Genomic DNA, 27449 nt, shown 5'->3' with positions numbered 1-27449 from the left:
GGTGGGGGGAGGGTGGATTTTGCAAGTGTCGTGCTCTGCATGACGTCTTTTTCTTGTTTATTTGTCTGCACAGAACTTTCATGTTTTTCTCTGCAACCGCTTGTCGGATTGAGACGAAACTTTCACCGTTTGAGCGACTACTCATGTCGAATGTTTTATTGATAATTATGACGTCATAGGTCATATGGTGGGCTGCTGTTTTGGATTTTACCCTAAAACCTATATAAACCTTCTCCAGAACGGCTGGACAGATAAGGGGGAAACTTCACAAAAATGTTCCCCAAGCCTTGGGGATATCATGGTATTCCTGAATAATTGATGTCACATGGTCTGGCAGCCATATTGGATTGAGAAAAAATCTTAAAAAAAAAAAGAATTTCTCTTGAACCACTTAATCAATCGATATGAAACCACAATTATGATCTTGTGCTGATGGGTATAATATATGTTTTAAATTTCAACCTAATCGGATGCAATGTCTGGCAGCCAGAATTCTTTAATATTTTTGATGAGGGTTCTTTCTTGAATGATTTATTTATAATTATTAAGAAAAAACAAGCTCAAATGAGTTAAGATCCTCGTCCTCTTAACGATGGCGTCATAAAAACGAAAATTACGTCATTGTGATGTATCAGGTTTGCAATAAATTATCTGTGCTAATGCCCGGCTTGATTCCCGCAAACAAAATTCAAACAGCTTGCCTAGTTTCGGAGATAATGGTATAGGCGATTTCCATCAGTGGCGATATTATGACGTCAACTTTTTTTCTAGGAAGAATTTCCAAAATCAGAGATGGTTACTGCCTGCGCGTGGGATTTCTGCATATACATGGGAAGTTTCACGAGGATCCCATGAAAACTCTGGGTTGTGAAACAAAAAAATGTCAAAAAATAGGAATGACGTCATAAAAATTGATATGACGTCATAGTGATGTATCATATGTGTGGTAATTCATTTCTGCTAATGCCCTGTTCGATTCCCACAAAAAAAATTCAAAAAGCTTGCCTTGTTTCGGAGATAATTTTTTAGGCGATTTCCATTAGCGGAGATATTTTTGACGTCATAACTTTTTTCGCGGAGGAATTTTCAAAATCGGAGATGGTTACTGTCTGCGCATGGTATTTGTACATATATACGCCAAGTTTCAGGAAGTTTCGATGAAAACTGTCGGCTGTGAAACAAAAAAGTCCACAAGAACAACAACGTGAGTAAGACTTAGAGATCCTCCACGAGGATGTAAAAATTTAAAGCTCAAACTACAAATTATTTTTAAGGTCAAATTTGTTTTATGGATTTCACAATTATCGTTGCTATGCACCTCTTTCTTATTTATTTATTTTTCCTTTGCAATGGAATGAGGCTCATGCAAGAGCAATGTATTTTTGGCAGACAAACATCAAGGGAAAGAAAGAATACGATAAGGACAGAGGAGGAGGAGAAGAATTACTGAAATGAGCAAGTAAGATGGGTGTTAGGAAAGGTTCATGGGGGTAATAAGTATCATCAGACAGAATTGGGGGTGACCAGGGGAGGCAGTGCACTGCTTGAAACCTGAAGAGTGAATCAGAACAAGCTCTGGAAGGTGATTCCATCGACAGAAGAAACCAGGAATAAAAGAGTTGAGATGTTGAGTCATGTTGGATTTTAGAAGTTTTCCCAGGAGGGGTTTCTGGAAGAAAGTGTGCATCCTGGAGTGGATAGGGTGGGAGGACTGAGCGAGCAAAGGGAGCAATGTGAGAGAAGAGGTGGTAAAAACAGAGACCCCGTGTGCCGACTTGACCGCAATGTGAAATTTGTGGATTTTAATGAAATCGGAGCTTAAATTTGATGCACTCGGACATTACTCCATCAGAAAAAAACGGATTAGTAATGTGATGCTAATCAAAACCCGAAACTTATCTCATCAATGACAAAATGAACATCTTGATATATTACGTACAAACAATTCCTTTGATATCATATTTGCACCACCTGCACCTCTGGAAGCCATTCAAATAGGTAGATATATAAACGTTGACAAGTTAAACCCTCCAGCTCCAGGTTATTGAAGGACGACCTTGTAATTGTATGTTGAAACATAAAATCAACTGAAGGTTTTTTACGCCCTCTGATGACAATATGACGTCATAGCAGCCCTGCACAATAATTGTGATTTTTAGATTGAAGAAAAACTGTTGGTTATGGTATAAGTTGGTCGATCAGAAACGTCACAAGTTGTGAAACAAAGAATTGTGCGAGTCTTTGAGTTGACGACCTTCAAAGACAAAACAAAATGTCTGAGATCAGATATATATATATATATATATATATATATATATATATATTGTTGTTGTTCGTCTTTCGGCTGCTCCCGTTCGGGGTCGCCACAGCGGATCATCTGTTATGATCCGCATTCTGATTTGGCACAGGTTTTACGCCGGATGCCTTTCCTGACGCAACCCTGGTCGCCTCTTACGACGCAGGGATAAGGGTTGGGTTTCGCCATGACTCCGGGCTGCCATACACCCTCTCATAGCGCGGCCCAGCGCAGAGCTCCCGTCCTCAAGCGATCCTCCAACCCACGCCTCCGAGTAGCCGGATTACAGGCGCACGCCACTACGCCCGGTTTATATATATATATATATATATATATATATATATATATATATATATATATATATATATATATATATATATATATATATATATATATATATATATATATATATATATATATATATATATATATATATATATATATATATATATATATATATATATATATATATATATATATATATATTTAAGTTTATAGAGACCATTTCCAACATGTACTGTAAGCAGGACAAGCTGAATAAACTGTATTGCAGGTGAACAGAGGACTTTTCGATCACCCTCTGGTGTGCTCCTCGTCCTTATGTCTATATATAGTAATTTGTTCATTCATTCGCTTGAATTTTATGCTTTTCGTTTAGTCCCCGCCCCCTCAAGCCCTTATCTCCGCCCCCTTAACTCTCCCCGCCCCTCTTCAAGCACTTCTCCCCACCCCTTCCCCAACCGACCAATCACGTCCACTCATACCTCCCCACCCCATTTCCCAACGCAAGCTCCGCCCCGCTCGGTTGCAACTCTTCCGGGGCGCGGACATTTTGCGAACCGGGGCGAATTTTTTCGATTCGTCTCCTTCGTTCTGTCTTTATCCCGCCCCTCGTCTTCCTCGTCGTTTGTATTTCTCGTTACCCCCTTTTTTTTAATCGAATCTACTTCCTCCTCTCTCTCTCTCGTTCTCTCCTTCCATTCCACCCGCTGCCTCGCCATGGCGGGCCAAATGCCGGCTTGTGTGGTCGACTGCGGTACCGGGTGAGGCGATGCTTCACGTTGTCTGTCTGCGTGTTTGTCTCTTGTTCACGTCGTTCCGTAGCCGGCCGCACGTTTCAAGCCAAAGGCCATTGAGCATCTGCTTTAGTGACACCGTGTAGTCGTACGGTGTCCACCACCCCGACTAGGCCAAGGGTGTGTGGTGTCTGTCTCCACGTCTTGAGGCGTCCACTCGGTTGGGAGTTCTGAACAGTGAATATTGACGGACAGACCGATGATGTTTCCTCTTGACCTGTCTCCCCACCTCCTTGTGGACCCTTCTTGGTGGACCTGTCGCACTTCTGACCCCCGAGGTCGTTGCTCAAGTTGCGGGGATCATTGGGGCGTTGCCGTGCTCAGAACGCTTGTTTGTTTGCTGTTTTATCCCAATTCCCCGTTGTGCCCGATGTGTTGGAATGCCAGCCACAGGAAGACCTCCTAAAGGTCGATTCCCTGGTGTCTTGACCTTCGAGAGGGTTAGGTGGGTGAAAGGTACCAACGCACAATGCTGAGCCTGGTGTTGGCTCAGTGGTTAGGGTGGTGGCTTGGGATCCTAGGGTCCTCAAGTGGCTTGGGATCCTAGGGTCCTGAAGTGGTTAGGGTGGTGGCTTGGGATCCTAGGGTCCTCAAGTGGCTTGGGATCCTAGGGTCCTGAAGTGGTTAGGGTGGCGGCTTGGGATCCTAGGGTCCTGAAGTGGTTAGGCTGGTGGCTTGGGATCCTCGGGTCCTGAAGTGGTTAGGGTGGTGGCTTGGGATCCATGGGTCCTGAAGTGGTTAGGGTGGCAGCTTGGGATCCTAGGGTCCTGAGTTCTAGCCCTGTTGGCTGCTGAATTAGTAACAGGTTGGGGTTGACTCAGCCTGTCATCCTTCCGAGGTTGGCAAAATGAGTACCAGTTCCAGTGTGTGCACTGGTAGAGGGGCACTGCATCAGCGACACAGTCACGCTTCAAGAAATGATAGCTACCCTGGCAGCTAAGCTGCCATACGACCACCACCAGCACAATGCAGATTCTTAGGAGGAATTTGATTTCGATTCGGACACACAAACATCTTGGACATTGGAGGATGCGATTTGGCAATCATGTCTGGGTCTTATCACGAACTACTACCACCACCACCACCACCACCATTATTCCCACGCTATTGTGGGGTTGGGTGGGGACCGTTGGAGATGGGGGGTACAGGATGTCTCGCCTTGCCTGCAAAACACCAGAATGATAGTTTATAGCTGGATTGGGATTCAAATCCAGACTTGACAGCTCAAAGGTGAGCGTACACACCTGTAGGCTATCCTGCCAGCCGTACCTGTGTTGTGTTAACTTGACACACCTCATTTAATATTGAACTCCATCAGTTCGTCAACTTGATTTCACTGATGTGAAGTGGGAGAACAACACTGGCACAGGTGTGGGTACGTTTTGGTTTGATTATTATTTTTTAAAATTATGTGCAGGTGCAATGTTGAGTCTCATTCCATGCGGTGCATGCCTGTTCATGACCATTTACCTGAAATGTCATGCAGCCCGTGACTCGCACACACACTCTGTGGCATGCGGTCTGACCGGTCATTCTATCCCTTAGATTAGAATGTTCAACATCTATCTGTTAGATAAGCAACTGTCATTGTGTCTATGTAAGCCCTTTTTATTTATTTATTTATTTTTTTTTTAGAGAAGTATGTTTGTGTGTCTGCATTTATTTATCTGCTCATTGTCAGAATGTCTTTGTTTAACATTTCCTTCCTTCCTTCGTCTGCAGGTACACGAAGATCGGATACGCCGGAAACACGGAGCCGCAGTTTATCATCCCATCTTGTGAGTTCTGCAACTGTTCGACCAAAATCTTTTCGTTTTAAAGGTGTCCGTGCATTACGGTCTTGCCCTGTGACTCGTGAAAGCTTTGAGTGTGAAATTCATTGTTGTATTGCTTTCTGTCTACTTTCTTCTTGAAAGCTTGTGGTGAGAGTTTTGGAGCTGGAAAGTGAACCGGCCATGTTTTTGCATCGCATGCTTTGGTGCGCTCTCTGCTCCCCGCAGGCATCTCCATCAAGGAGTCTGCTAAGGTCGGAGATAAGGCCCAGCGGCGAATGATGAAAGGGGTTGATGATCTGGATTTCTTCATTGGCGACGAAGCCATCGATAAGCCGAGCTACGCGACCAAGGTGCGTGCGGTGCCCTCTCTGCGTTGCCGTATAAACTGTTGTGCTGAAATGGGATTTGATTAAGAAGGGAGGGAGATTTTATTAATTTTCTTATAAATTGGAGCAGTTTTGAATGAATTCGGAAGATGACTCTTTAAAGGTTTTCTTCAATTCCAGATAAGATGTTATCACTTTTCACTTCATTAGCAATACTTTATGGTTGAAATGGGATGTTTGAGATGATTTGGTTATCAGTGGGACGTTTGAGATGATTTTGGTTATCAATGGGACGTTTGAGATGATTTGGTTATCAGTGGGACGTTTGAGATGATTTGGTTATCAGTAGGACGTTTGAGATGATTTTGGTTATCAATGGGATGTTTGAGATGATTTGGTTATCAGTAGGACGTTTGAGATGATTTGGTTATCAATGTGACGTTTGAGATGATTTGGTTATCAGTCGGACGTTTGAGATGATTTTGGTTATCAATGGGATGTTTGAGATGATTTGGTTATCAGTAGGACGTTTGAGATGATTTTGGTTATCAATGGGATGTTTGAGATGATTTGGTTATCAGTAGGACGTTTGAGATGATTTGGTTATCAATGTGATGTTTGAGATGATTTGGTTATCAGTCGGACGTTTGAGATGATTTGGTTATCAATGGGATCTTTGAGATAATTTTGGTTATCAATGGGACGTTTGAGATGATTTGGTTATCAATGGGATCTTTGAGATAATTTTGGTTATCAATGGGACGTTTGAGATGATTTGGTTATCAATGGGATCTTTGAGATAATTTTGGTTATCAATGGGACGTTTGAGATGATTTGGTTATCAATGGGATCTTTGAGATAATTTTGGTTATCAGTAGGACATTTGAGATGATTTGGTTATCAATGGGATGTTTGAGATGATTTGGTTATCAGTGGGATTTTTTTTTAGATTTTGGTTTTTAATGGGATTTCTGAGATGATTTTGGTTTTTCATGGGATTTCTGAGATGATTTTGGTTTTTCATGGGATTTCTGAGTTGATTTTGTTTTTTAGTTGAGTGTTTGAGATGATTTTGGTTACTTTCACCACCAAAGGTGGATGAACGTTATGTTTTCACGACTGTCTGTGAGCAGGAGATCTCAAAAAAGTTTTGGACAGATTCAGAAGAAATTTGATGGACAGGTTGGGTGTGTGACCAAGACGAATTGATTGGATTTCGGTGAAGATCTGGATACTATAATTTTAAATGTGATTCTTCACCATTGAGTGTTAGAGCCAAAAACAACATCTTGCATGATCTCTCAAGTTGTGAACGAATTTGGACCAAACTTGGTGGACAAGTTTAGTGTGTGACCAAGACTAATTGATTGGATTTTGGTGCAGGTCCTGATCTGCATCTGAGAATGTTTTGAATGTTCTATGTTCTTTATCATGGAGAGATAGATGGTGGCAAAAACGATATATAGCATGATATATCAAAAGTTTAAAAGTTTTGGATGGTTATGACAAAACATGGTGGATGATTTGAATTGGTGACAAGAACAAGTCTATTTTATATATAATTTATTATTTCCCCCCCCCCCCTTTTCCTTTTTATGGTCCGATGCAGATTCGGTGTCTCAGTGGGTTAGAAAATGTAAGATGTTCAGCCTGGTGAAGATATGCACTCCACCGAGTGCCATTCTAGTTTGCTTATTACTTGCCAAAATAATTTTTCAAGTATGTTGGTCTGTCGTGTCTCTCTGTCTATCTATCTATCTATCTATCTGTCTGTCTTTGTCACAAGATTTTTGTCCACAGTTTTGAAGCAGTTGTCCTGAAATTTTTGGTGTGTGTACGTGATCGGTCAAGGACAGCAACACACATTTTTTTGGTCAAGATCTGGATCCGAAAACTCGAATTTTTTTTGAGATTCCTCACCATTGAGAGATGGGGCTGAAAACAATATTGCATGAATCTCAAAAGGTGATGGACGGATTCTGACAAAACTTGGATGTGTTGGGTAGGTGAGAAAAACAAACCGATTTGACTTAGGCCTGATCTGCATCCGTACTTTATCGGTGAGATCCAAAATGTAAACTGTTCAGCCTGGCGGAGGTATGCGTTCGACTGAGTACCGTTCTAGTTATGAATGGGATGTTTGAGACGATTTTGGTTTGTTTTGATGAACTGTGTGTCAATTTGTCAATGAATGTGAATGTTTGTGTTTTTACAATCATGTGGGATTTGAAGCTTGGATTTGAGCATGGTGACTTGTGGACTCGGATCGGAAATTAAATTACCTGTCGTCGTCTTATTTGTTTATTATTTTGCTTTTAATTTCCAATGTGATTGTGAATTGTTTTACCTCTTACGGGATGGGGTTGGAGTTAGTTGGGGTATTGGGTAGAGAATCTACTACGTTCCTTTCAATGTGGTTGTTGGAAGGAGTATTTTCTATGTTACCTTTAGTTGTTTGGGAAAGAGTGGGGAGTTATCGCATTACCTTTGGTTTTTGAGAGGAGGATTTTCTTCATCTTCGTTGGTTGTTGGGAGGATTTGCTTCAACAATATTGTGTTTAATTGCTTTTCTGCTGTCTTGCCACTTGTTTGCACGTTGTTCCCCGCGCGCATCCGCATTGTCTCAAGCTGACCGCCGTGTTCATTTGTTCACCTGTGCTCCACAGTGGCCCATCCGCCACGGCATTGTGGAAGATTGGGACCTCATGGAACGCTTCATGGAGCAAGTAATCTTCAAATACCTGCACGCAGAGCCAGAAGATCACTATTTCCTGCTGGTAAGGCTTCAGTGGGGCGAATTTGATGGAGGAAGAGAATGTGGGGGTGATGTGGCTGAAAGGATTGTGAAACTTTGCCTCATCCACTACCCACTTCCTCAGCTGGCTCGTATGCTTGTGGCCAGGCACTGTGGGTCTGCGTGGCCTGCTCCGATAGCGAGTTCCCTTGTCCAAAAAAGAAGAACTTCCTATTTCTCATTTGCGCTTCATGCTAAAAATACCAAAACACGGTGAAAAGCAGTTTGTGAGTTCATTTGGCATCGAAGAAATGGTTGCCTTTTCTGACTTGCTGCCACGTTTGGCTTTCAAAGTTGGCTTGTTCGATTATTATTGTTATTTTTCATACTTGTGTAAAATAAAATGCTCAAGGCCCATGGAGCATTCTCTTGTGGTCTGTTTCATGCTCCACAAATTTTTCAATACAGCATAACATTTGGAATCTGCTCTGCTTGCTGGCTGCTACGGTTTATTCTCAGATATATTTTGTACGTTTATGAATAGCATCGATGGACAGCAAAGGTTTTGCTTGCTCCCTTGACTGGCGGAGCCTCATCCGTAGCAGGTGTTATCGTTTGAAGGGCAGGTGTTTCGTTGTGCCTTCATGAGCAGCTTCCATATGCAGTCTTGGTGTATACGAGGCAGAGAAATGTTTTGGGTTTCTTGCTGTTTGGAATGTTGCATCGACACCAAAATTTTACCGATACGCCGATAACGGGTATTTTCATGCCAAGGTCGGCTGATTCGGATAATGGGCTGTTCGACTCGGAAGGGAGTCGCGGCTTCGCTTATCCCGGTACTCAAAATTTCGGAAGTGAAACGAAACCAGGAAATGTTGCAAAGTTTTTACCTTTGCACCTCTTACTTCACACCCTCTCAAATTTTGGTGAAAATCGTTTGAGTTCCTTCAACAAGCAAGAAACTCCTCCGTCGTCCACTATTGAGAATGATTGACGATCCGTCGCTATGATTTCGCCGATCCCATGGTGGATACGCTGGACTCTACGATCGTGCACGATCTGCGCTCTTCCAACACAAACTCTCCTTTTCTTCTTTGCTCCACATCTTTTGCTGACTCGCTGGATTTCTTTTGCTCCTTGTATTTCTTAACGTTTCACTTGTGTTTGTTTCTCAAATGAAGCACAAGGTTTGTTGTGTTGAAAGAGTTTGTTGTCTTTCTTCGACGTGAAATTGATTGTTGATAAACATTGAAAACGGCAAACCTACTAGTGTTTTCCCCTCACTTGAAGAGGTCCCAGATGATGACTGCTTCGTTTTCTTCATCTCGGTTCTTCCAGTCTCTAATGCGCATGCTGTGTTATCATCGGTTTCAAAATGTGGTGTCGTTACCAATTCCGATATTCTACAACCGAAGCAATTTTGGCTCGGTACCGATAGCCGATACGATTATAGGTGCAACGTTAGCTGTTTGTTCGGTCTTTTCTCGTTTCAGTTTTAGGAATCAATATTTTCTTCTTCTTGTTGTTGTTGTTAAACAACCACAATTTCTGTGTTCTTGTGGGTTGGCGAGGTAAAGCTTGGCCCAGGTCTTTCACGAACTGGTGGGCCAAGCCTGATGTTCAAATAAGATGAGGACAGGAATTTGTAATTTGGCTAGAGTCCTGGTGATAGTTAGGGTACTCTTCACAAAGGACACCATGGGAACTTTAACGTCCATCCGAGGGACGGCACACACTGCTGAATCGCCCTGCCTGTGAATGACAGTTTATAACTGGGTCAGGATTCAAACCCAGGCGAGACAGCTTTGAGGCGATTGTGTGTACGTGTCGGCCATCCTGACAGCCCAGGAATATAATCCTTCTCTCAATTTTTTTTTAACTCCGTGTGTGCAGACAGAGCCTCCGCTTAACACCCCGGAAAATAGAGAGTACACTGCAGAGATTATGTTTGAGTCTTTCAACATCCCAGGGCTTTATATTGCTGTGCAGGTGAGCAAACAACTTTATTTTTTTTTGATTTTCGATGTATGCATGTTTGGGTCCCAATTTAATTTCTGGTCTTTTGATTGTTGATTACCTCTGCCACCGAAGGTAGACTGAGGTTATGTTTTCACCTCTGTCTGTGTCTGTTTGTTTGTCTGTGAGCAGGATATCTCAAAAGTTGTTGATGGATTCGGACTAAATATGGTGGACAGGTTGGGTGTGTGACTAGGACGAATTGATTAGATTTTGGTGAAGATCTGGATCTGGATTGGAATACGAGAATTTTTAAAGTGGTTCTCCATCATTGATTGAGAAAGGGACCAAAACCGATATATATATATATATATATATATATATATATATATATATATATATATATATATATATATATATATATATATATATATATATATATATATATATATATATATATATATATATATATATATATATATATATATATATATATATACACATCACGATATCTCAAAACGTTGTGGATAGATTACCACAAAACTAGGTGGATGAGTTGGTAAGGTGACAAGAACAAGCCAATTAGATTGTGGTTCAGGTCCGGATCACGATCCTGCCTATCCGTGGGATACAAAACGTAAACTGTTCAGCCAAGCGGAGTTATGCACTTTACTGAATATCCATTCTAGTTACCCTCGTCAAAGGATTCGGACAGGGTATTTATTGCATTTGGATCCATTTGTTTGTTTGTTTGTCTGTCTGTTTCTTTGTCTTTTTGTTTCTTTATCCATCTGTCTGTCTCTGTCTGTTTCTTTGTCTGTCTGCCTGTCTGTCTGTTTGTTTGCTCACACAGAACTTTCGTGTTTTCCTCCGCAACCACTTGTCGGATTGAGATGAAATTTTCACCATTGCTGCGACTACTCATGTAGAATGTTTAAATGATAATTATGATATCATTGGTCACGTGGTGTGGTGGCCATATTGGGGAAAATGGAAAAACTTTGGACCTCTGTATCTCTGAAACCGCACCAAGGAAATAATTGAAACTTGGCACATAGCAAGCACTCCTCACGGAGAATCAGTGTAATTTTTATTTTATTTTAATGATGTCATGGGTGCGCTCGCTATAACGTCATAAATGCAGATGTAGAATGCCATATCCAATCGGATGAAAAGTTTTGAGGGTCATCTCGGGATAAAATGGTCCATAGAAAAAAAAATCATAACATCATCGGTCACGTGATTTGGCAGCCATATTGTTTAAAAAAAAAAACATTAAAAAATCTTCTCTGAAGTGGAGAAACTTCTCAAAGTGGTAAAAACAAAACAAAAATCAAAACGGATTGAGGCAAAACTTTACACGTATGACCGCCTGTCCATGAGGAACAAAAGGGTCACACATATGACATAAGTCACATGGTTTTAGCAGCCATATTGGATTTACTCTAAAACCTATACACCACTCAAAAGAAGTCCTGGTGAGGGTTTGCAATCTCTGCTCTTTTTCTTGTTAACCTCCGCCATCGAAGATGGACGGAGGTTACTGTTTTCACCCCTGTCTGTTTGTTTGTTTGTGAACAGTATTACGGAAAAACTCCTGGATGGATTTCGACGAAACTTGGTGGGGGGGTTAGGTATGGTCCAAGGATCATGCCATTAGATTTTGCACTTGGTCCAAAGTCCAATATGGCCGCTATGGCGGCCATTTTGAAAAAATATTTGAATTTTTGTTTTTGCATTTCTACAAGTTTTAAGTGATTTCCAACCAAAAAAAAATAATAATTTGTTCGAGAAAAAAAAATCGATTTTATTTGAAAAATATTTGAATTTTTTTGCATTTCTACATGTTTTAAGTGATTTCCAACCCCCCAAAAAAATTTGTTAGAGAAAAAAAAAAACAAATTTGCAACTTTTTTTTTTTCAAAAAAAAATTGATTTTTTTTTTTTCACATTTCTACATGCGCGTAAATCTAGTTTAGTTTATTCAATCGTGGTTCAGTAGAGTCTGATCCGTTTTGACCTACAATGAATAGGATATCAGGTTCACTTAAGTGACCCAGCAGTATTGGCGGCGGAGGTTTTGCACTCTCCCGAGTGCTCCCCCTCTAGTTAACCTCCGCCATCGAAGATGGACGGAGGTTACTGTTTTCACCCCAGTCTGTTTGTTTGTAAACAGTATTACGGAAAAACTCCTGGACGGCTTTCACCGAAACTTGGTGGGGGATTAGGTATGGTCCAAGGATCATGGCATTAGATTTTGGACTTGGTCCAAAGTCCAATATGGCCGCAATGGTGGCCATTTTGAAAAAATATTTGAAATTTTGTTTTTGCATTTCTACATGTTTTAAGTGATTTCCAACAAAAAAAAACAATTGTTAGAGAAAAAAAAACAAAATTTCGCAACTTTTTTTTCAACAAAATTTCGAATTTTTTTTTGCATTTCTACATGTTATAAGTGATTTCCAACAAAAAAATCATTTGTTAGAGAAAAAAAAACAATTTTGCAACTTTTTTTCAACAAAATTTCGAATTTTTTTTGCATTTCTACATGTTATAAGTGATTTCCAACAAAAAACATGCCAAGATTGTAATTGCAGCTGATTTTGGAACTTCAGGTGGATATACCCACGTAAAATCAATTTATCTCTCAAGGAATCGAGTTATGACGAATGAATCGAGTATGTAAAAGTTAAAAGGGAAAGTTGCAAACTATAGCTCTGTGAGCACTGTTGACGTCAAATTGAATGAATAGGATATCAGGTTCACTTGAGTGACCTAGCAGTATTGGCGGCGGAGGTTTTGCACTCTACCGAGTGCTCCACCTCGAGTTTATATTGTTTTGTCTCTGTACCTCTGCTTCCCACCCTGTCCTTGATGTTTAATCTTCACATTTGGAGTGCAATTTTAGACTTTTTATTTTTGTACATAAGGTCTAGGTTCTTGGAAGGGCTAAGTGACAGAGGAGAAAAGGCAATACACAGACAGTAGGACAAGGTGATTAAATAATTAGGAAGTGGACAGATTAGAGGGAAGTGATCAGCAACCTCCAAGTAGAGGAGGAGCATTTACAAGATACCAGAGATCAATATGGAGGATGACTTGAGGTTGGTGTGTTGCCAACGTGAAGGTGTAGAGGGAAGTGTGGGATTGAATAAACCGAGTAAGGCTCTTACACAAGCAGGAGAAATGAGGAGGAGCAAAGGAGTGGAAATGAGTTGTGAGCCTGAATTTTCGGAGTTTCACGGAGTGTGATTTCTGAAAGAATGCTTATTACATGGAGGAACGGAGAGATGATTTATTGGAGGGAGCAAGACTCGACCAAGAGGTGATAGAAAACGAAAAGGCCACCAACCTGTCTGCGATGAATGAAAAGCAGCAGGTCATCTGCTTCTGTTTATATGGGAGATACCAATGATGTCGAGACCTTTGGATTCCACAGCATCTCGTGGGGTGGGAAGTGGTATCACCAGACATGATGATGATGATGATATTAATATGAGATCCTTCCAGGGAAGAGGAGAGGGGAACATACAACAGTAGAGATGAGCGACAGATAGAGAGAGACTTGGAGAAAATGAGGGGAGGATACACTGAGTGGATGAAATGTATTTCGTCACAAACTCTCAGGAATGAAGAACTTGACTTTGGAAAGAGGAGGCCTTGGAGGGTGTTGTGGGAGGGAGGGGGTGGAGGTGTTGAGGGTTGAAAAGATCATGATTTTGGATGGGGAATGGTCTGAGATTGTGGTGAACGTCTTTGAGACATGGAGGGAAGAATGAGATTGAAGAGAATGTGAATATTGGTTCCACTGGCAGGGAATATAGAGGAACGAATGAGTGGAAGTGAGCAGTGATTCTGGATTTTTGTACCTGCACCAGAAAGAGGCTATTGCACCCTTCAGAAACCTGGGGGGTGGAGAGGGGTGGAGCACGGAAAGAGCAGAGGGTGCAAGACCAGAAAGGAGGCGAGAGAAGACAGACAAACCACTGGCTTGTCTGTGATGTTAAAGTTAATTGCAAATGTCATTTATTTCCGCAAACTGATTTTTTTTTTTTTTTTGTGATGGATCATCATTGCCGAATTGCACTATAGAACATTATCAAAACAAGTAGAGGTACATTCAAAGTAAACCACCCCATGCCAAATCATAAAAAAAAAATCCTCCAACATGTGACGTCGCCAGGTGCCCAGCAATTCAGCCTTGCAGCACAGAATCGGAATTGGGAGGGAGCGGTGTACAATAATTGATTGATTCATTGCATAATTACAATTAATAATAATCGTAAAATAATTAATTTCTCAATCAATAACTGAATAGCATACCTAAACCACCACTGTTTCATCCGAATCTGTAACTTTTTTGAAAATTAAGTAATTAATTGAAAAATGAATAATTAAGTGAATAATCAATAAATCAAAAATACCTTTTATAGCCAAATCACTTGGTCACCGTCATATCCAAATATCAGCTTCCGAGCTCAAAATATTCCTGAGATATTGCCCAGATGAGAAATAAAATAAAGAAGTAATTAATAAATCGATAATAATTAAGTAATTAATTGATTGATTGATTTAAAAAAAAATAGAGTTTTTGCCAAAGCAGATTCTCACTCTTGTTCCCAAATTTCAGCTTCCGAGCTCAAATGATGGCTGAGATATCGCTCAGACAAGCAAACAAACAAAATGGAGTAAAAACTGAGTACTCCCTTCCTTCAGCGCCTGGCGATGATGTCATGCATCGCCTCTGTAGAATTGGGAAGGGAGTACAACGGAATCTTGAGGCTCTGAACTTGAGTAAAGTATTTCTGCTTTCAAATTCCGAACCAATTTTTAATCGAGAGATTTAAATGAGATTCCAATGACAAGATAGGTGATGCTAGTATGCATTGACTTGATTAACTTCTACTAGCTGTCAGGGTCACTGGTATACAAGGCAAGCAAGCAAGCATATGGTGCTGTCATGCATGTCTTTGCCTTCGTATGTGTCATTAATTTATTGAGCATTCTTCCATTCAGTGATTACAATCTCAGTGAATCCAGTAGGACAGCAGCTTCGATAGGTTAGTTGATCTCTTTCCAATCTTGTATCTCGATTGATTGACTGCATTGGATTTGGTGATGCCAGTTTTGGAGGTATAAATAATTAAATCTGATGTGAGCGTCAGCTGCATGCTGCTCTGTTTTCCCCAGGCGGTGCTTGCCCTGGCAGCTTCGTGGACATCACGGCAGGTCGGGGAGCGAACCCTGACCGGTACGGTGATAGACAGCGGGGATGGAGTTACGCACGTCATCCCTGTGGTGGGTGAGGCATTGCAGTAGAAACAGGAAACGGAGATTTCTCACCATTTTCTGCCGCTTCTTTAGCATTGCTAGGCATGTTCTATTGCCGTGAAAATGTCATGCACCTCTTGATAAATTGACAGGTACCCAAGCCTCACTTGCTTTCACCTTCTGTTGGCAAAAAGTCTCGAATGGGTGGAGCACCAAATTCGTACAACATGTGGGTTTAGCTGAACAAACAACTGTGACGAAGGCTTTATTTCTTTACTTTTATTCCATTATGTCATTGATTTTTTTTTTTTTTCCTTTGGTTGCTCATAAAATTTCACCACTCCCCAACATTAAATGAGTGTTAAAAATTTGACTGTGTGATCCAATGCGCCCCTTCCCCCCCCCCTCCCCCACTCACCGCTTGGTTAGCCATGAAATACAGTGACTGGTGGTACCAGTGGGAGCTTAGTTGTTGCGACAGTATCAGCAGAAAACGTTTGTTTCCCCTTCTATGGAAAGGCACTTCCTTATCATGCCAAACGATCTGTTTAATCACTGCAACTGTGCTAAATTACATTTTGCTGAAAACCATGAAGGAAGTACAAATGCTGATTTGACAAAGCACGAGGAATATGATCCAAAGCTGCTGTGGTGCCAAAATATTGCAAGTCGAAGTTCATCCCACGTCGCCATTTTCAAAGCTAGACCTTTCTTAATTTGTAGAATCCAAAGAATGAACAAACTCGAAAATGATATTTAATTTGTGCATCATGTCCATGATGGTGTAGTTTACTCTGGATATGGCATACGTTTGGTGGTGGTGATGCTGAGAATGCATTTGAATGTGATGTTGCAGGCGGAGGGCTACGTCATTGGAAGCTGCATCAAGCACATCCCAATCGCGGGTAGGGACATCACGTATTTCATCCAGCAGCTTTTACGTGAGCGTGAAGTCGGAATCCCGCCGGAGCAATCCCTCGAGACGGCCAAAGCCATCAAGGTTGAAAATAAATAATTTGAATATAACGGGCCTGCTTGGACGACGTGGCATTTCCCTCATGTCAATAAGCTCCTTTTAAATTTGATTTCCTTTCTTTCCAGGAGCGTTACTCGTACATCTGCCCTGACATTGTGAAGGAGTTTAGCAAGTTCGACACTGACCCTGGGAAGTGGATAAAGCAACACACGGGTGTAAATGCCATCACAAAGAAAGAATTTGTCATCGATGTTGGTTATGAGCGCTTCCTCGGACCAGAAATCTTCTTCCACCCTGAGGTTGGTACTTCATTCATTTAACTTATTTGCTCACAAGATCAAGGCATGGTCAATGGGGGTGTGAACTGACAGTGGGGTAACAGTTGGACACAATAAGGGAATGAACAAACAGGAAACGGAAGAGAGAGGAGAGGATGGGAGGGGACACAGTAACCTGCAGGTAAGAGGGTTTGGCTAGGTAGGGTCAATGGGGTTTAAAGGAGATTGTGGGACCTTCCTGTCACACTTCCAAAAATGTTTATTTTCATTTTTAACAAAGACATTATTTTCGGATTGTCCGTCGGTCCATGATCAATTTTTGTTACCATGATAACTTGTGTACCACTGTTCAAAGTGATTTTGACCAAACTTGTTACAAAGATGTATTATGATGAACTGATTAGATTTTGGGTTCAAAGGGTCAAAGACCATGTGACCTTTCAATTGAAAGCAGCAGATGTTAGTTACCACTCAAGGATAACTTGAGAACCGCTAAAGGGATTTTGACCAAACCTCATACAGGTATGCACAACAATGCAAAGATTAACTGATACAATTTTGGGGTTAGAGGGTCAAAGGTTATGTGACCTTAAGCTGAAAGTAGCAGTTTTGCGTGATCGATAACTTGAGAACCATTGAAGGTATTTTGACTAAAGATGGCATAACTATGGATTGTAACACAAAGGTCAACTGATTAACCCTTTGAGCCCCAGCGACCGTTTTACCAGCCACTATTCAAACCTCCATCTTCCTGAGCGGCCAGATTTTTCTCCAAGGAGCTCAGGGTTCAGTGGGTTACGTTTTGGGTTCAAAAGCTCAAGTGCCCTTTACCCTCACCGGAGAGGGTATGGCATTTGAGTCTGTCTGTTTGCTTATTGATCCGCACAGTATTTTAGCGTTTTTTTTCTCCACAACCGCTTGTTAGATTGACACAAAATTTTCACCAAAGGAGCGACTACTCAAAGAGAATGTTTCATTGATAATTATGACGTCATAGGTCATGTGGTGTTAGCCATGTTGGAAAAAAGGAAAAACTTTGGACCTCTCTGAAACTGCACCAAAGAAAAAATTGAAACTTGGGAAATGTTTTTGTTTTTATTTTTATTTATATTTATTTTAATGTCTTAGGTGCCTTTGCTATGATGTCATAATTGCATACGTAGACCGCTACATCCGATCAGTATGATAAATTGGTCCACAGAAAAAAATTGATGATGTCATCGGTCACGTGCTTCGGCAGCCATATTGTTTATTTATTTATTCATTTATCTAAACCTTCAAAAATCGGATCACCCTGCACTACTTGTGTTTATTTTCAATCAAAGCAAGCAATGTGTGATCTGATCAGGGATTGTTTGCACATATCGAAGGGGAGATCGATTTACAATTGATAGTTTAATAAAAGATGCATGGAGGGGTGGAGATAAGGAAAGAGGAGAGGCCTGAATGGGCCATGGTGACGGTGTTGTTCAGGGGTGAAATGCCTTTATTGTGAAGGTAGTCAGGACTCCCTTATTGAAACTTTCCGATTCTCTGGGAAACAATAATAAAGGTTTTCCTCCCTGTTCATTAGAGCAGACGGAGTGCGTGTTAAGAGAGGCACATTGATGGTGTTAAAGCTCGATGAACACACAATGGACATGCTAAATGGACTCTACTTCTATGGAGCAGAGTTCGTCAATGATTGACATTTGCAACCACATCCTGGAGAGAGGGGGATGGGTTTCCCCTCAGGTCCATTCACCATTTGTTACCGTACTTCCCTTGATATTTCCATGCTGAAAGAGACACAGAGATCGTACAAATTCCTTTTGACGACATAGTATTGGATCGGTGGTAAGGATGAAGGTTGCTTCCAACATACGTAAATGAAACGAGCTCTGACCCGGCTCAATATCCTGAACATATCTGCATTGTACTGGTCTGCACAGATAGGGTTGGCAACCAGGTGCTGTGCAATGGCAGATGAAGCAGGTACAGTGGCCGGTGGTTGCTGGATATTTCTACATGCATGTAGGAGAAACCCATCCTCCCTCTCTCCACGATGTGGTTGCAAACGTCAATCATCGACGAACTCTGCTCCAGCCAGTGGGAGCTCGAGGTGAAGATGATGAGCCGACCAATGGGCGTTCGGATTAACAGTGACGTCATTACGGTTGAACTAATCAGCGTCAACCTTATGGAGACCTGCGTATAAAGCACACGGATTCACTTCCTTCTTCACTTGCTGCGATTTTTACCCTGAAGAGTGCAGCATGAAAAACTTCGGTCACTATTATGTCCTGTTTGTTTGTATCCATATTGAATTCTGTTTATTGAGTTAGAGTTGCCAGCATGATACGTTTTGAGGAAATTTAATTTTTTTTTTTTAATTACATAATATGTAGATGGCTCAAAGTATCGATTGAAAAGGGGTTGCTATACTATGTTTTATTCTGAGCATGTTGGGAGGTTTAACTGTGGTGGAATTGCTGATTTAAATAATTTCTAACGTGTTTAAGAGCCACGTAACTAAGTAGAGAGTTTTAAAAAGGTAAGAGTGTGGAAGGGGGAAGAATTAAGGAGGATCTGTTGCAGTGTGAGAGCAGGGATTCTTCTTTTTGCTCACCGTTAAATACAAAATGATGTTTGTTGCATTTTTCGGCTCAATTTGGTGTCCCTTATTTTATCCCCCACCCTCCAGTTCTGCAACCCAGACTTCACCCAGCCCATATCGGAAGTTGTGGACGATGTCATCCAGAATTGTCCAATTGATGTCCGACGCCCATTGTACAAGGTATGTTGAGAGACCTGGATGGAGTACCTTGCATTTGATCTTGCTGACAAAGGTAACAAGCTGCTCGTGAATCTGTGATTTGGAGATGGTGGAATTTCCGAAAAAGCTTCTATTTAAATTTCTTCGTGAAGAGGGAAATCTGAAGCGGCTAAATTGATGCACCTCGCCCCCACCCCCCAGCACCCTCACATTTTTCTTTAAAAACTGCATTGTGGATTGAGTACCTCACAAGGCAGCACCTCCCCCATTTGATCTTTCATCATCCCCACACCACTTCTTTCTCTTTCTTTTCTTTCTTTCAGTGCCTTGTATCCATCGGCAAAAGACACTATATAAATAAAATCATCATATTGTTGTGGAGCCGGGTGTCAGCGGCAAGCATGACCGCTAGGTGGAGCAGTAGAGTCGGCTCCCCCGAACACCCGGAATCTAGATCGTGCTCCTCGGAGAACTCCGAAAGGCACGGGTCCTTTACAGGACCGTGAATCGCCAATAATTCGGCCGCGTGGAATAGGGTCGATTGCCAATCTCAATTTATCTAAGTATCCACGTGGCAAAGCTACCGGGGAATTCACATCCTTGGCAAGCCTCGAGCGGAACGAGCCGTTATCGTGCCCGAACCGTGCATAACCCGAGCGGATGGTTACCAAGACCCGTCGGTCCAAATGCACAATTTACCATTTCCCAATTTCCCAACACTCACCATGCTAAGCCAAAGAAAGAAACACAGAAACGAGATGGAACATTTAACAAAAGGGATATTTATTTCCAATAATAATTGGCAAAAACCGGGAAGGGAGACAAAGAGCAGATTGCAACCGAATATGAAATGTAAATAATGTACAAGCAAAAGCACTTAACAATTCTACTTGACAAGACAAGCACGCACACAGATACACACCCAAAGAAATGGACCCCGTAGGGTCTTTGTTGAAGGTTCCCAGCTCGAGGGAAGATGAGCTGGAAACCAGAGCTATCTTGGACCTGTCCACCTCTTGTGGTCTTCGACGTCTGGGACCGGCGGGACTCGAACCTGCAACCGCGATGCTACTCCAAGTACCCGGGACGGAGGATGAAGGGCGGACACCAACCAGCGCGGACGAGGCAGCGAGCGCCAGCAGGCAAGGCGGGGCGATCCGGCAGACCAAAACAAACTCTCCACCAGTCGGATCGTGCCGAACAGTTATTCACTCCTTCTCCAGAGGGGAGGAGCCGCCTCCTCCGACCTGCTCTCCCTCACTGGACTGTTTTGGCACGCAAATGCGCTTGTCGCCCCCATGATAGGCCAAGAGAGGTGCCAAGTCCGCTGATTGGACCGGGGGGGGGGGGTGGGCGTCACGGTGGACCGCCCCTCAAACAGGAAGAGGAGTAACATTGTTCTGCGTTGGCTCTCATTGGCCGACCGACGGCAAACTCGCTCGCATCTCTCTGATTGGTCGAGAGAGACGCCAAATCCTTCTTGAACTCCACCCACCGTGAGCGTTCTGGCTTCAGGATGGAGCGAAGGTGTTGTTGTAGTTTTAAGTGATGTAAAAATGTAAAAGAAAACCCTGACTATCAAAATAACTCCGCAGCGCACGAACATTTAATTCCCATTAGACACAGGGGATGGATTCTAACGAGAAACACATACTTACCGATATAACTGATCTATAGGGACTCTGGCTGTTGTGTGCAGTAAGCTTTCAAATTTGTAACAATATATATACAGGATGTCCCAAAAGTCTGGATCCATAGGCAAAAATTTATTTCAAAGTTTTATTACAGTATATGCTCAAATTGACGACCTTTGACTTCGCGACACTTGTTTATACGCTGAATACAAGAACGTTGAACATTTCTGAACCTAAAACGTTTGAACACTTTAACAGTGGTATGTGCTATTGAATGCTTATCAAGATGCTTTCTATTGAATTTAGCAGCAACTCCTCCATGTGAGGAATCCTGTCTTGCGTACATGAGAATGAGTTCAATTTGATCTTCTATTGTTAGTTTCTAAGCCATCTTGGATCTGAAATAAAAATAAAAATATCAAATTGTATATTAGGAAAATGCCTGTGCATCCAGATTTTTGGGACACCCTGTGTGTGTGTGTGTATATGTATGTATATATGTATATATATATATATATATATATATATATATATATATATATATATATATATTGTTACGTTTGAGGGGGGGGGTATGCATTCAAAGGGTAATTAGGATGTTTAATTAGGTATGCCATGCTGTTCGAGTTTACCAGGATCTCGATGTAATAAGTAGCAATTCAGTGGTGATAAGTTGTCTAGTAAATGTTCATTTCTTCAAGGGGGGAAATTATAATTGTCACGTAATTAGATAGGGACACGGGATAGGGTAAGTGTGTCTGCGTAAACCCCTTTTGGTATTCTCTGGAGACTGGCCGTGACGTCACAGGACAGTGCAGCGGATGGCTCCGCCCCGTGATCACGATTGGCAGAAGGCGACAGCGGTGGGCCAATAAACAGCTCGATTGGAAGTGACGAGGACAGGAGGATAAAAAGGTTCTGTTGGGGGTCGAAAAGGGAGAGGAAGAAGATCGGGACAAAAACGATCGTGTTTTTTTGGTGTGGAGGCTGTTGCGCGGAGAGCGTCCTTGTTGTTGTCCTGATTCGATCGTGTTCTTGATCGTCTCTTGGAGCCTTGCTGAGCCTCGTGCCTCACCTTGGTTGGCTCCGGGGTTCTGCTGACTCGGAGTACGGAGTCGAACGGCGGGCGGACCTGCCTCCCTCTCCTGCTCGCAACTTGGCGCCAGAACTGGTTCCCTGGCGGCTGTGAGCGGACTTGGGCCAAGACCAGGAGGTCGACAGCACCACGGTTTCTCCTGCCCCCCTGACGAGAGCAAGGCCAGCTCGTCCGACGCCGATCCAGGGACAGTTGCGTCATAACCACGGTCCAGCCTGACCACTAGAAATAGCTACGTTTGTGTGTGTGTGTGTGTGTGTGTGTGTGTGTGTGTGTGTGTGTGTGTGTGTGTGTGTGTGTGTGTGTGTGTGTGTGTGTGTGTGTGTGTGTGTGTGTGTGTGTGTGTGTGTGTGTGTGTGTGTGTGTGTGTGTGCGCTTGGCGCCTTAGAGGGTCTGAGATCTGTATATTCATTGGAATTGTCTGTGTTTTTCCCCACGCCCGATCCCACACCATCCCGTCGAATCGCCCCGGATCCCTCTTCTTGCCGAGTCTTGTTATTTCTGGTCAATAATAAAAACGAATAAACATCATCAACTCAGTGAAAAGTGACTCGTGCCACCTTCCTCGTCCCGTTTGCGGTAGAGCGATTAGAACCGCCATGTTTGGGTTATAAACAAATAAACCGCCTCCATCGTTTCGGCTCATTCTACGTTGGCGGGACTGTTCAAGTCCCGTGGACGTCACTATATATATATATATATATATATATATATATATATATATATATATATATATATATATATATATATATATATATATATATATATATATATATATATATATATATATGCCAAGTTTCTCTGTCTGTAACTCTATTTCCTTTGCCACCGGAGGTGGATGGCGGTTGTTTTCGTATCTGTCTGTTTGTTTGTCTGTGAGCAGCATGTCTCAAAAAGTTATGGACTGACTTGGATGAAACTTGGTGGACAGGTTGGGTGTGTGACGAGGACGAATAGTTTCGATTTTGGTGAAGATCTGAATCCAGTTCCAGATGTTTTAATTTTTAACTGATTCTTCACCATTGAGAGACTAAGCCAAATTCGATATATAGCATGATATTTTTGAAAAATTTGGACCGGTTTTGACAAAACTATGTAGATGAGTTGGTTAGGTGTCAAGAACAAGCTGATTATATTTTGTTGAGGTCTCGATCGAGATCCAGCCTATTGGTGGGATACAAAGCGTAAACTGGTCAGCCTGGCGGAGGTATGCACTGTACCGAGTGCCGTTGTAGTTCTAAAGAGTTTCTGTTGTCATACAATAATACAAATGGTACTGTTGAAAGCTGATAATCCATTTACGTAGTTGGAAATCTGATAATCCATTTACTTGTAATAAAAATGGGTTGGTTTAACCACATTTATTGGCCTGTTTCCATGTTAGAGGAAGAAGAATTGGGATCTCGAGCTTTAATGTAGTAGGTCCAACGGTAACATTTATTATTCTACCAAAGCAGGAACCCTGTAAAAGGACACGGGAGGTGCACACAAGGATATGTAGCAATATAAAAGTACATGGAAGCAGCACACGAACAACACGAGCAACTATGTGTTATAAATGATCCTTTTCCACGTGTTTTACTTCATTTTACATCCTCATTGACACTTACAGATAGACATGCAATGTGTTTGTTAAGTACAACATGCTGTCTTTTGATAAAAAAAAAACCATCAGTGAAGCGACGGTGAAGCCACTGTCACACCTTGACGATTTAGCCAGCGTATGCCGATTTATGAAAAATTTGTCTAAAATGCTGGCACACGTCGAATACGTTATGGATACGTTTTGTATACGTTAACACCACGCTGACAAACACTACCATGCGTCGTAGTACGCTGGCTTTAAACGTTGTACTTTTGGGTTGTCCTCAAATTTTTGCATGCTTGAAATTTTACGACGTATGCCGGCGTTTGACTCGCACGTTCCGCTACGCTGGCCATAAGTTGTAGGCACGTTATGCGATCGTTGACACACATCGACACACGTTACTTGTAAGTTACTCATAAGTCGAAACACGTCGAGGTAATGTTTAGCGTCCCCGAAACTTATTTCTAACCTATGAGTAACGTTTTGTAAGCATGCTACACGAACATTGTTCACACTTCACAACACGTTACTTGAAAGTTCCTCATACGTCGAAACACGTCAAAGTAATGTTTAGGCTACCTGTGACTTATTTATAACCTATGAGTAAAGTGCTTGGGAATTATTTGTAAAGCATGTCCTACGCACAAATACGTATGTAGACGTATTTGACGTCTTCAGGACGACCACAGAACTTGCTGAACGCGTTTCTAACTTACAGATACCGTATAATGGCGTATTGGCAGCGATTAGGGGAATTGGTATATAAAAAGGGGCTTCGCAGGAGGAATCAGTCTTTTTTTTAGACTCGTGGTGAGTGCATGTCCATGTCATTCCGAGAGATGGAGGATACGGCAATGCTGAGACGACAATACCTACCTGTCCGCGAACATCAGCATGACCTCATAGAGTTGACACTGCACCAGTTGCATGCCAATAGAGCCGGGAGAAGAAGACGTGAACGGAGGAGAAGCAACTGGGTCAGACCATGGATCGGGAGGTGACGCCATTACGGCATATATGACCAGCTCATGGTGGAACTCCGGAACGAGGACCATGCATCCTTCATCAACTTCCTGCGAATGCCCCCAGCGATGTTCGACGAGCTGCTAACCAGAGTGGGTCCAAGGATAACCAAGCAGTACACCTTCTACAGGGATCCACTTGAGCCTGGCATGAGGCTGGCACTGAGCCTGCTGCTGTTGGTGCCGTGACTGCAGTGCTGTGGAAGCGATTTAACTTGTTCAATGAAAACGATTTCAATTGCCGAGCACCAGCGTCCAAAAACAATAGGCGAGTGACAGCCATTTATTAAAAGTGAAGTTGCAGCCTCTGAATAGAAAACCTCACGTAATCGTCGACGATACGCTGCCACGCTATGCATACGTTAGACCATCGTTGGGCATCGGTTGTGGACGCCTGCAACACGTTAACCAATCGTTGGTATAACTTATCTATAAGTTATCGAAGCGTTCTGTGTTCATTATTAGTACATTATGCATTTGTCCAAGTCGTTTTGAATACTTTAAAAACTGAAACAAAAAAAATAGTTCATCGTGGGAATGAGAAAAAAAAATTAGCCGAAAAGAACATCGAACAATGGTGCAAAGTAGTCTCCTATTCGTGGACGCAACGAGGATCCATCATCACCCACACACTCCCCATCATGCTCACCTACTACTACTACTACTACTGACATGCTCACCTAATACTACTACTACTACTACTACTACTGACATTGACATCGACTCAACATGGATTCTGGAACACTGACGGGTTCCTCTTGTGAAGCCCATTTGTATATACCAATTCCCCTAGACGCTGCCAAATCGCCATTATACGGTAGATGTAAGTTAGAAACACATTCAATAAGTTCTGTGGTCGTCCGGAAGACGTCAATCAAATTCGTCAACATAAGACAATGTGCGTTTGAGATACGTTACACATAGGTTCAAAGCACGCTACTCATAGGTTAGAAATAATTTTTGGGTACGCTAAACATTACCTCGACGTGTTTCGACTTACGAGTAACTTACAAGTAACGTGTGACAACGATCGCGGAGCGTGCTGAGAACTTATGCTGGCGTATGCAGAACTTGTGAGCCGTACGTCATAAAATTTTGAGCATGCTTGAAATTTCACGACGTACTAGACGTACCACGCAATATGACAGCATACTTCATTGCTTTTCAGCGTGCTCCTTACGTATACACAACTTACCCATACCGTATTCGACGTGTGCCAGCGTTTTAGACACATTTTTCATAGGTCAGCATACGCTGGATAAATCGTCAAGGTGTGACTGCGATGTTGACACTTCTAATTTTCAGGTGGTTTCGATTTAAATCGGCGTGCGGCAGATTTTTAACAGGCTACGCCACGAGTTCGTCGGCGATACGTGCAGCGCGCTATGCCTAAGTTAAACTATCGTTGGGCATACGTTGTGAACGCCGACAACAGGCTAAGCATTCGTTGGTATAAGTTATCTATAAGACAACGAAACGTTCTGTGCCTGTTACTAATATGTTATGCATACGACCAACACGTTATGAATACGACCAAAACTTCAGCGTACAGGGTTTTACATACATTTTTATACGTTGCCATTGCTGGCTAAAACGTCAAGGTGTGACAGCACCTTTAGGCACGCCGAGTTATTACTAGATGAAGGGCCTGTCTATGCTGGGCATTAAACACACTTCAGTACTGTTCTTCTCAAACAGCTCGTATAACCATGTTCTGTGATAGTTGCATTATTTCATTAGTTTCGAATTAAATTATTTTGTGTGCATATTTATCTCCACAATTTAATTCTGGCTTGTTTCCCATCCACTTCTGTGCTAGCAGACACACCATCAGGGGGAGCTATTTTGGCTACATTCATGTATACAAACATACGTGATGGTTGCCTTGTAGTAAAATTATTATCTATATATTAATACTGAAGGACCAATTTTGTGCTCCTCCAAGCGGTCGCGTCACGTTTTTCTCGGTACAGTGACCTGGACTGAAAGAAACTTCATACCTGTAAGAGTGCATCGCACATAGTGGCAATAGTCAACCTTCAACTCTGAAGCAGAATAAACACTTTTCGTTGAGACGGGGGCGAGGAGTGAAGAGGCGGGGGCGGGGCTTGAAGAGACGGGGCCGGGGGGAGTGAAGAGGCGGGAGGCAAGGTAAGCAAATTTTTGGGCGGGGGTAAGCAAATTGAAAGTGGGAGACGGGGGGGATGGGGCAGGGGCGGGGGATGAGTGGGCGGGGGCTGGGATGAATATAGCGGGGTTGAGTGTGAGGGGGTGGACAGGGGGCGGGGGCCCGGGGGCAAGTGGGGCGGGGAATCAAGAGACGGGGGGAGGGGGAGTGAAGAGGCGGGGACGGACCGGGGTATTTAAATTTTTTGTGGGGGTAAGCAAATTGAAGGCGGGGGGCGTGGGGGGATGGGGCTGGGGCGGGGGATGAGTAGGTGGGGGCAAGCACGCCCTGTCCAGTCCATGTCCCTCGAGTGTGGGTGAGCTGGTGAGGGTGGTTGAATTAACGGAATCCGTCTGTGACGGGGTTTCGGCTAGTTATTATTATTACGCCACGCACGCAAAGCAAAAAGTGGGGTTAAGCAATTGGTTTACGTCTGTCAGTCACTCCGTCTTTCTGTCTGTCCTTCTGTGTACAAATGTCAGTTAATGATGGAGAAATA

The 27449-nt window shown here is 42.5% G+C and overlaps 1 protein-coding gene across 1 annotated transcript in view; it reads left to right on the top strand.

Annotated features, from left to right (window-relative positions):
- The first annotated feature begins 3085 nt into the window (after positions 1-3085).
- The window catches only part of LOC147028198 (actin-related protein 3), a 44770-nt gene continuing 20406 nt past the window's right edge, over positions 3086-27449 (top strand). Inside the window, exons 1-9 of the mRNA XM_085878347.1 lie at positions 3086-3339; positions 5095-5150; positions 5373-5497; positions 8140-8250; positions 10101-10196; positions 15354-15461; positions 16291-16434; positions 16536-16709; positions 19372-19464. Coding sequence (XP_085734473.1) covers positions 3296-3339; positions 5095-5150; positions 5373-5497; positions 8140-8250; positions 10101-10196; positions 15354-15461; positions 16291-16434; positions 16536-16709; positions 19372-19464 — 951 coding nt within the window. The 5' untranslated portion in view covers positions 3086-3295. The remainder of the gene's footprint in view (positions 3340-5094; positions 5151-5372; positions 5498-8139; positions 8251-10100; positions 10197-15353; positions 15462-16290; positions 16435-16535; positions 16710-19371; positions 19465-27449) is intronic.

This window comes from Eptatretus burgeri, chromosome 4 (assembly GCF_056783735.1).
Source record: "Eptatretus burgeri isolate ZD-2024b chromosome 4, Ebu_testis_v1, whole genome shotgun sequence".
Taxonomy (NCBI): Eukaryota; Metazoa; Chordata; class Myxini; order Myxiniformes; family Myxinidae; genus Eptatretus; species Eptatretus burgeri.
This window is presented reverse-complemented; position numbering and strand designations above follow the sequence as displayed.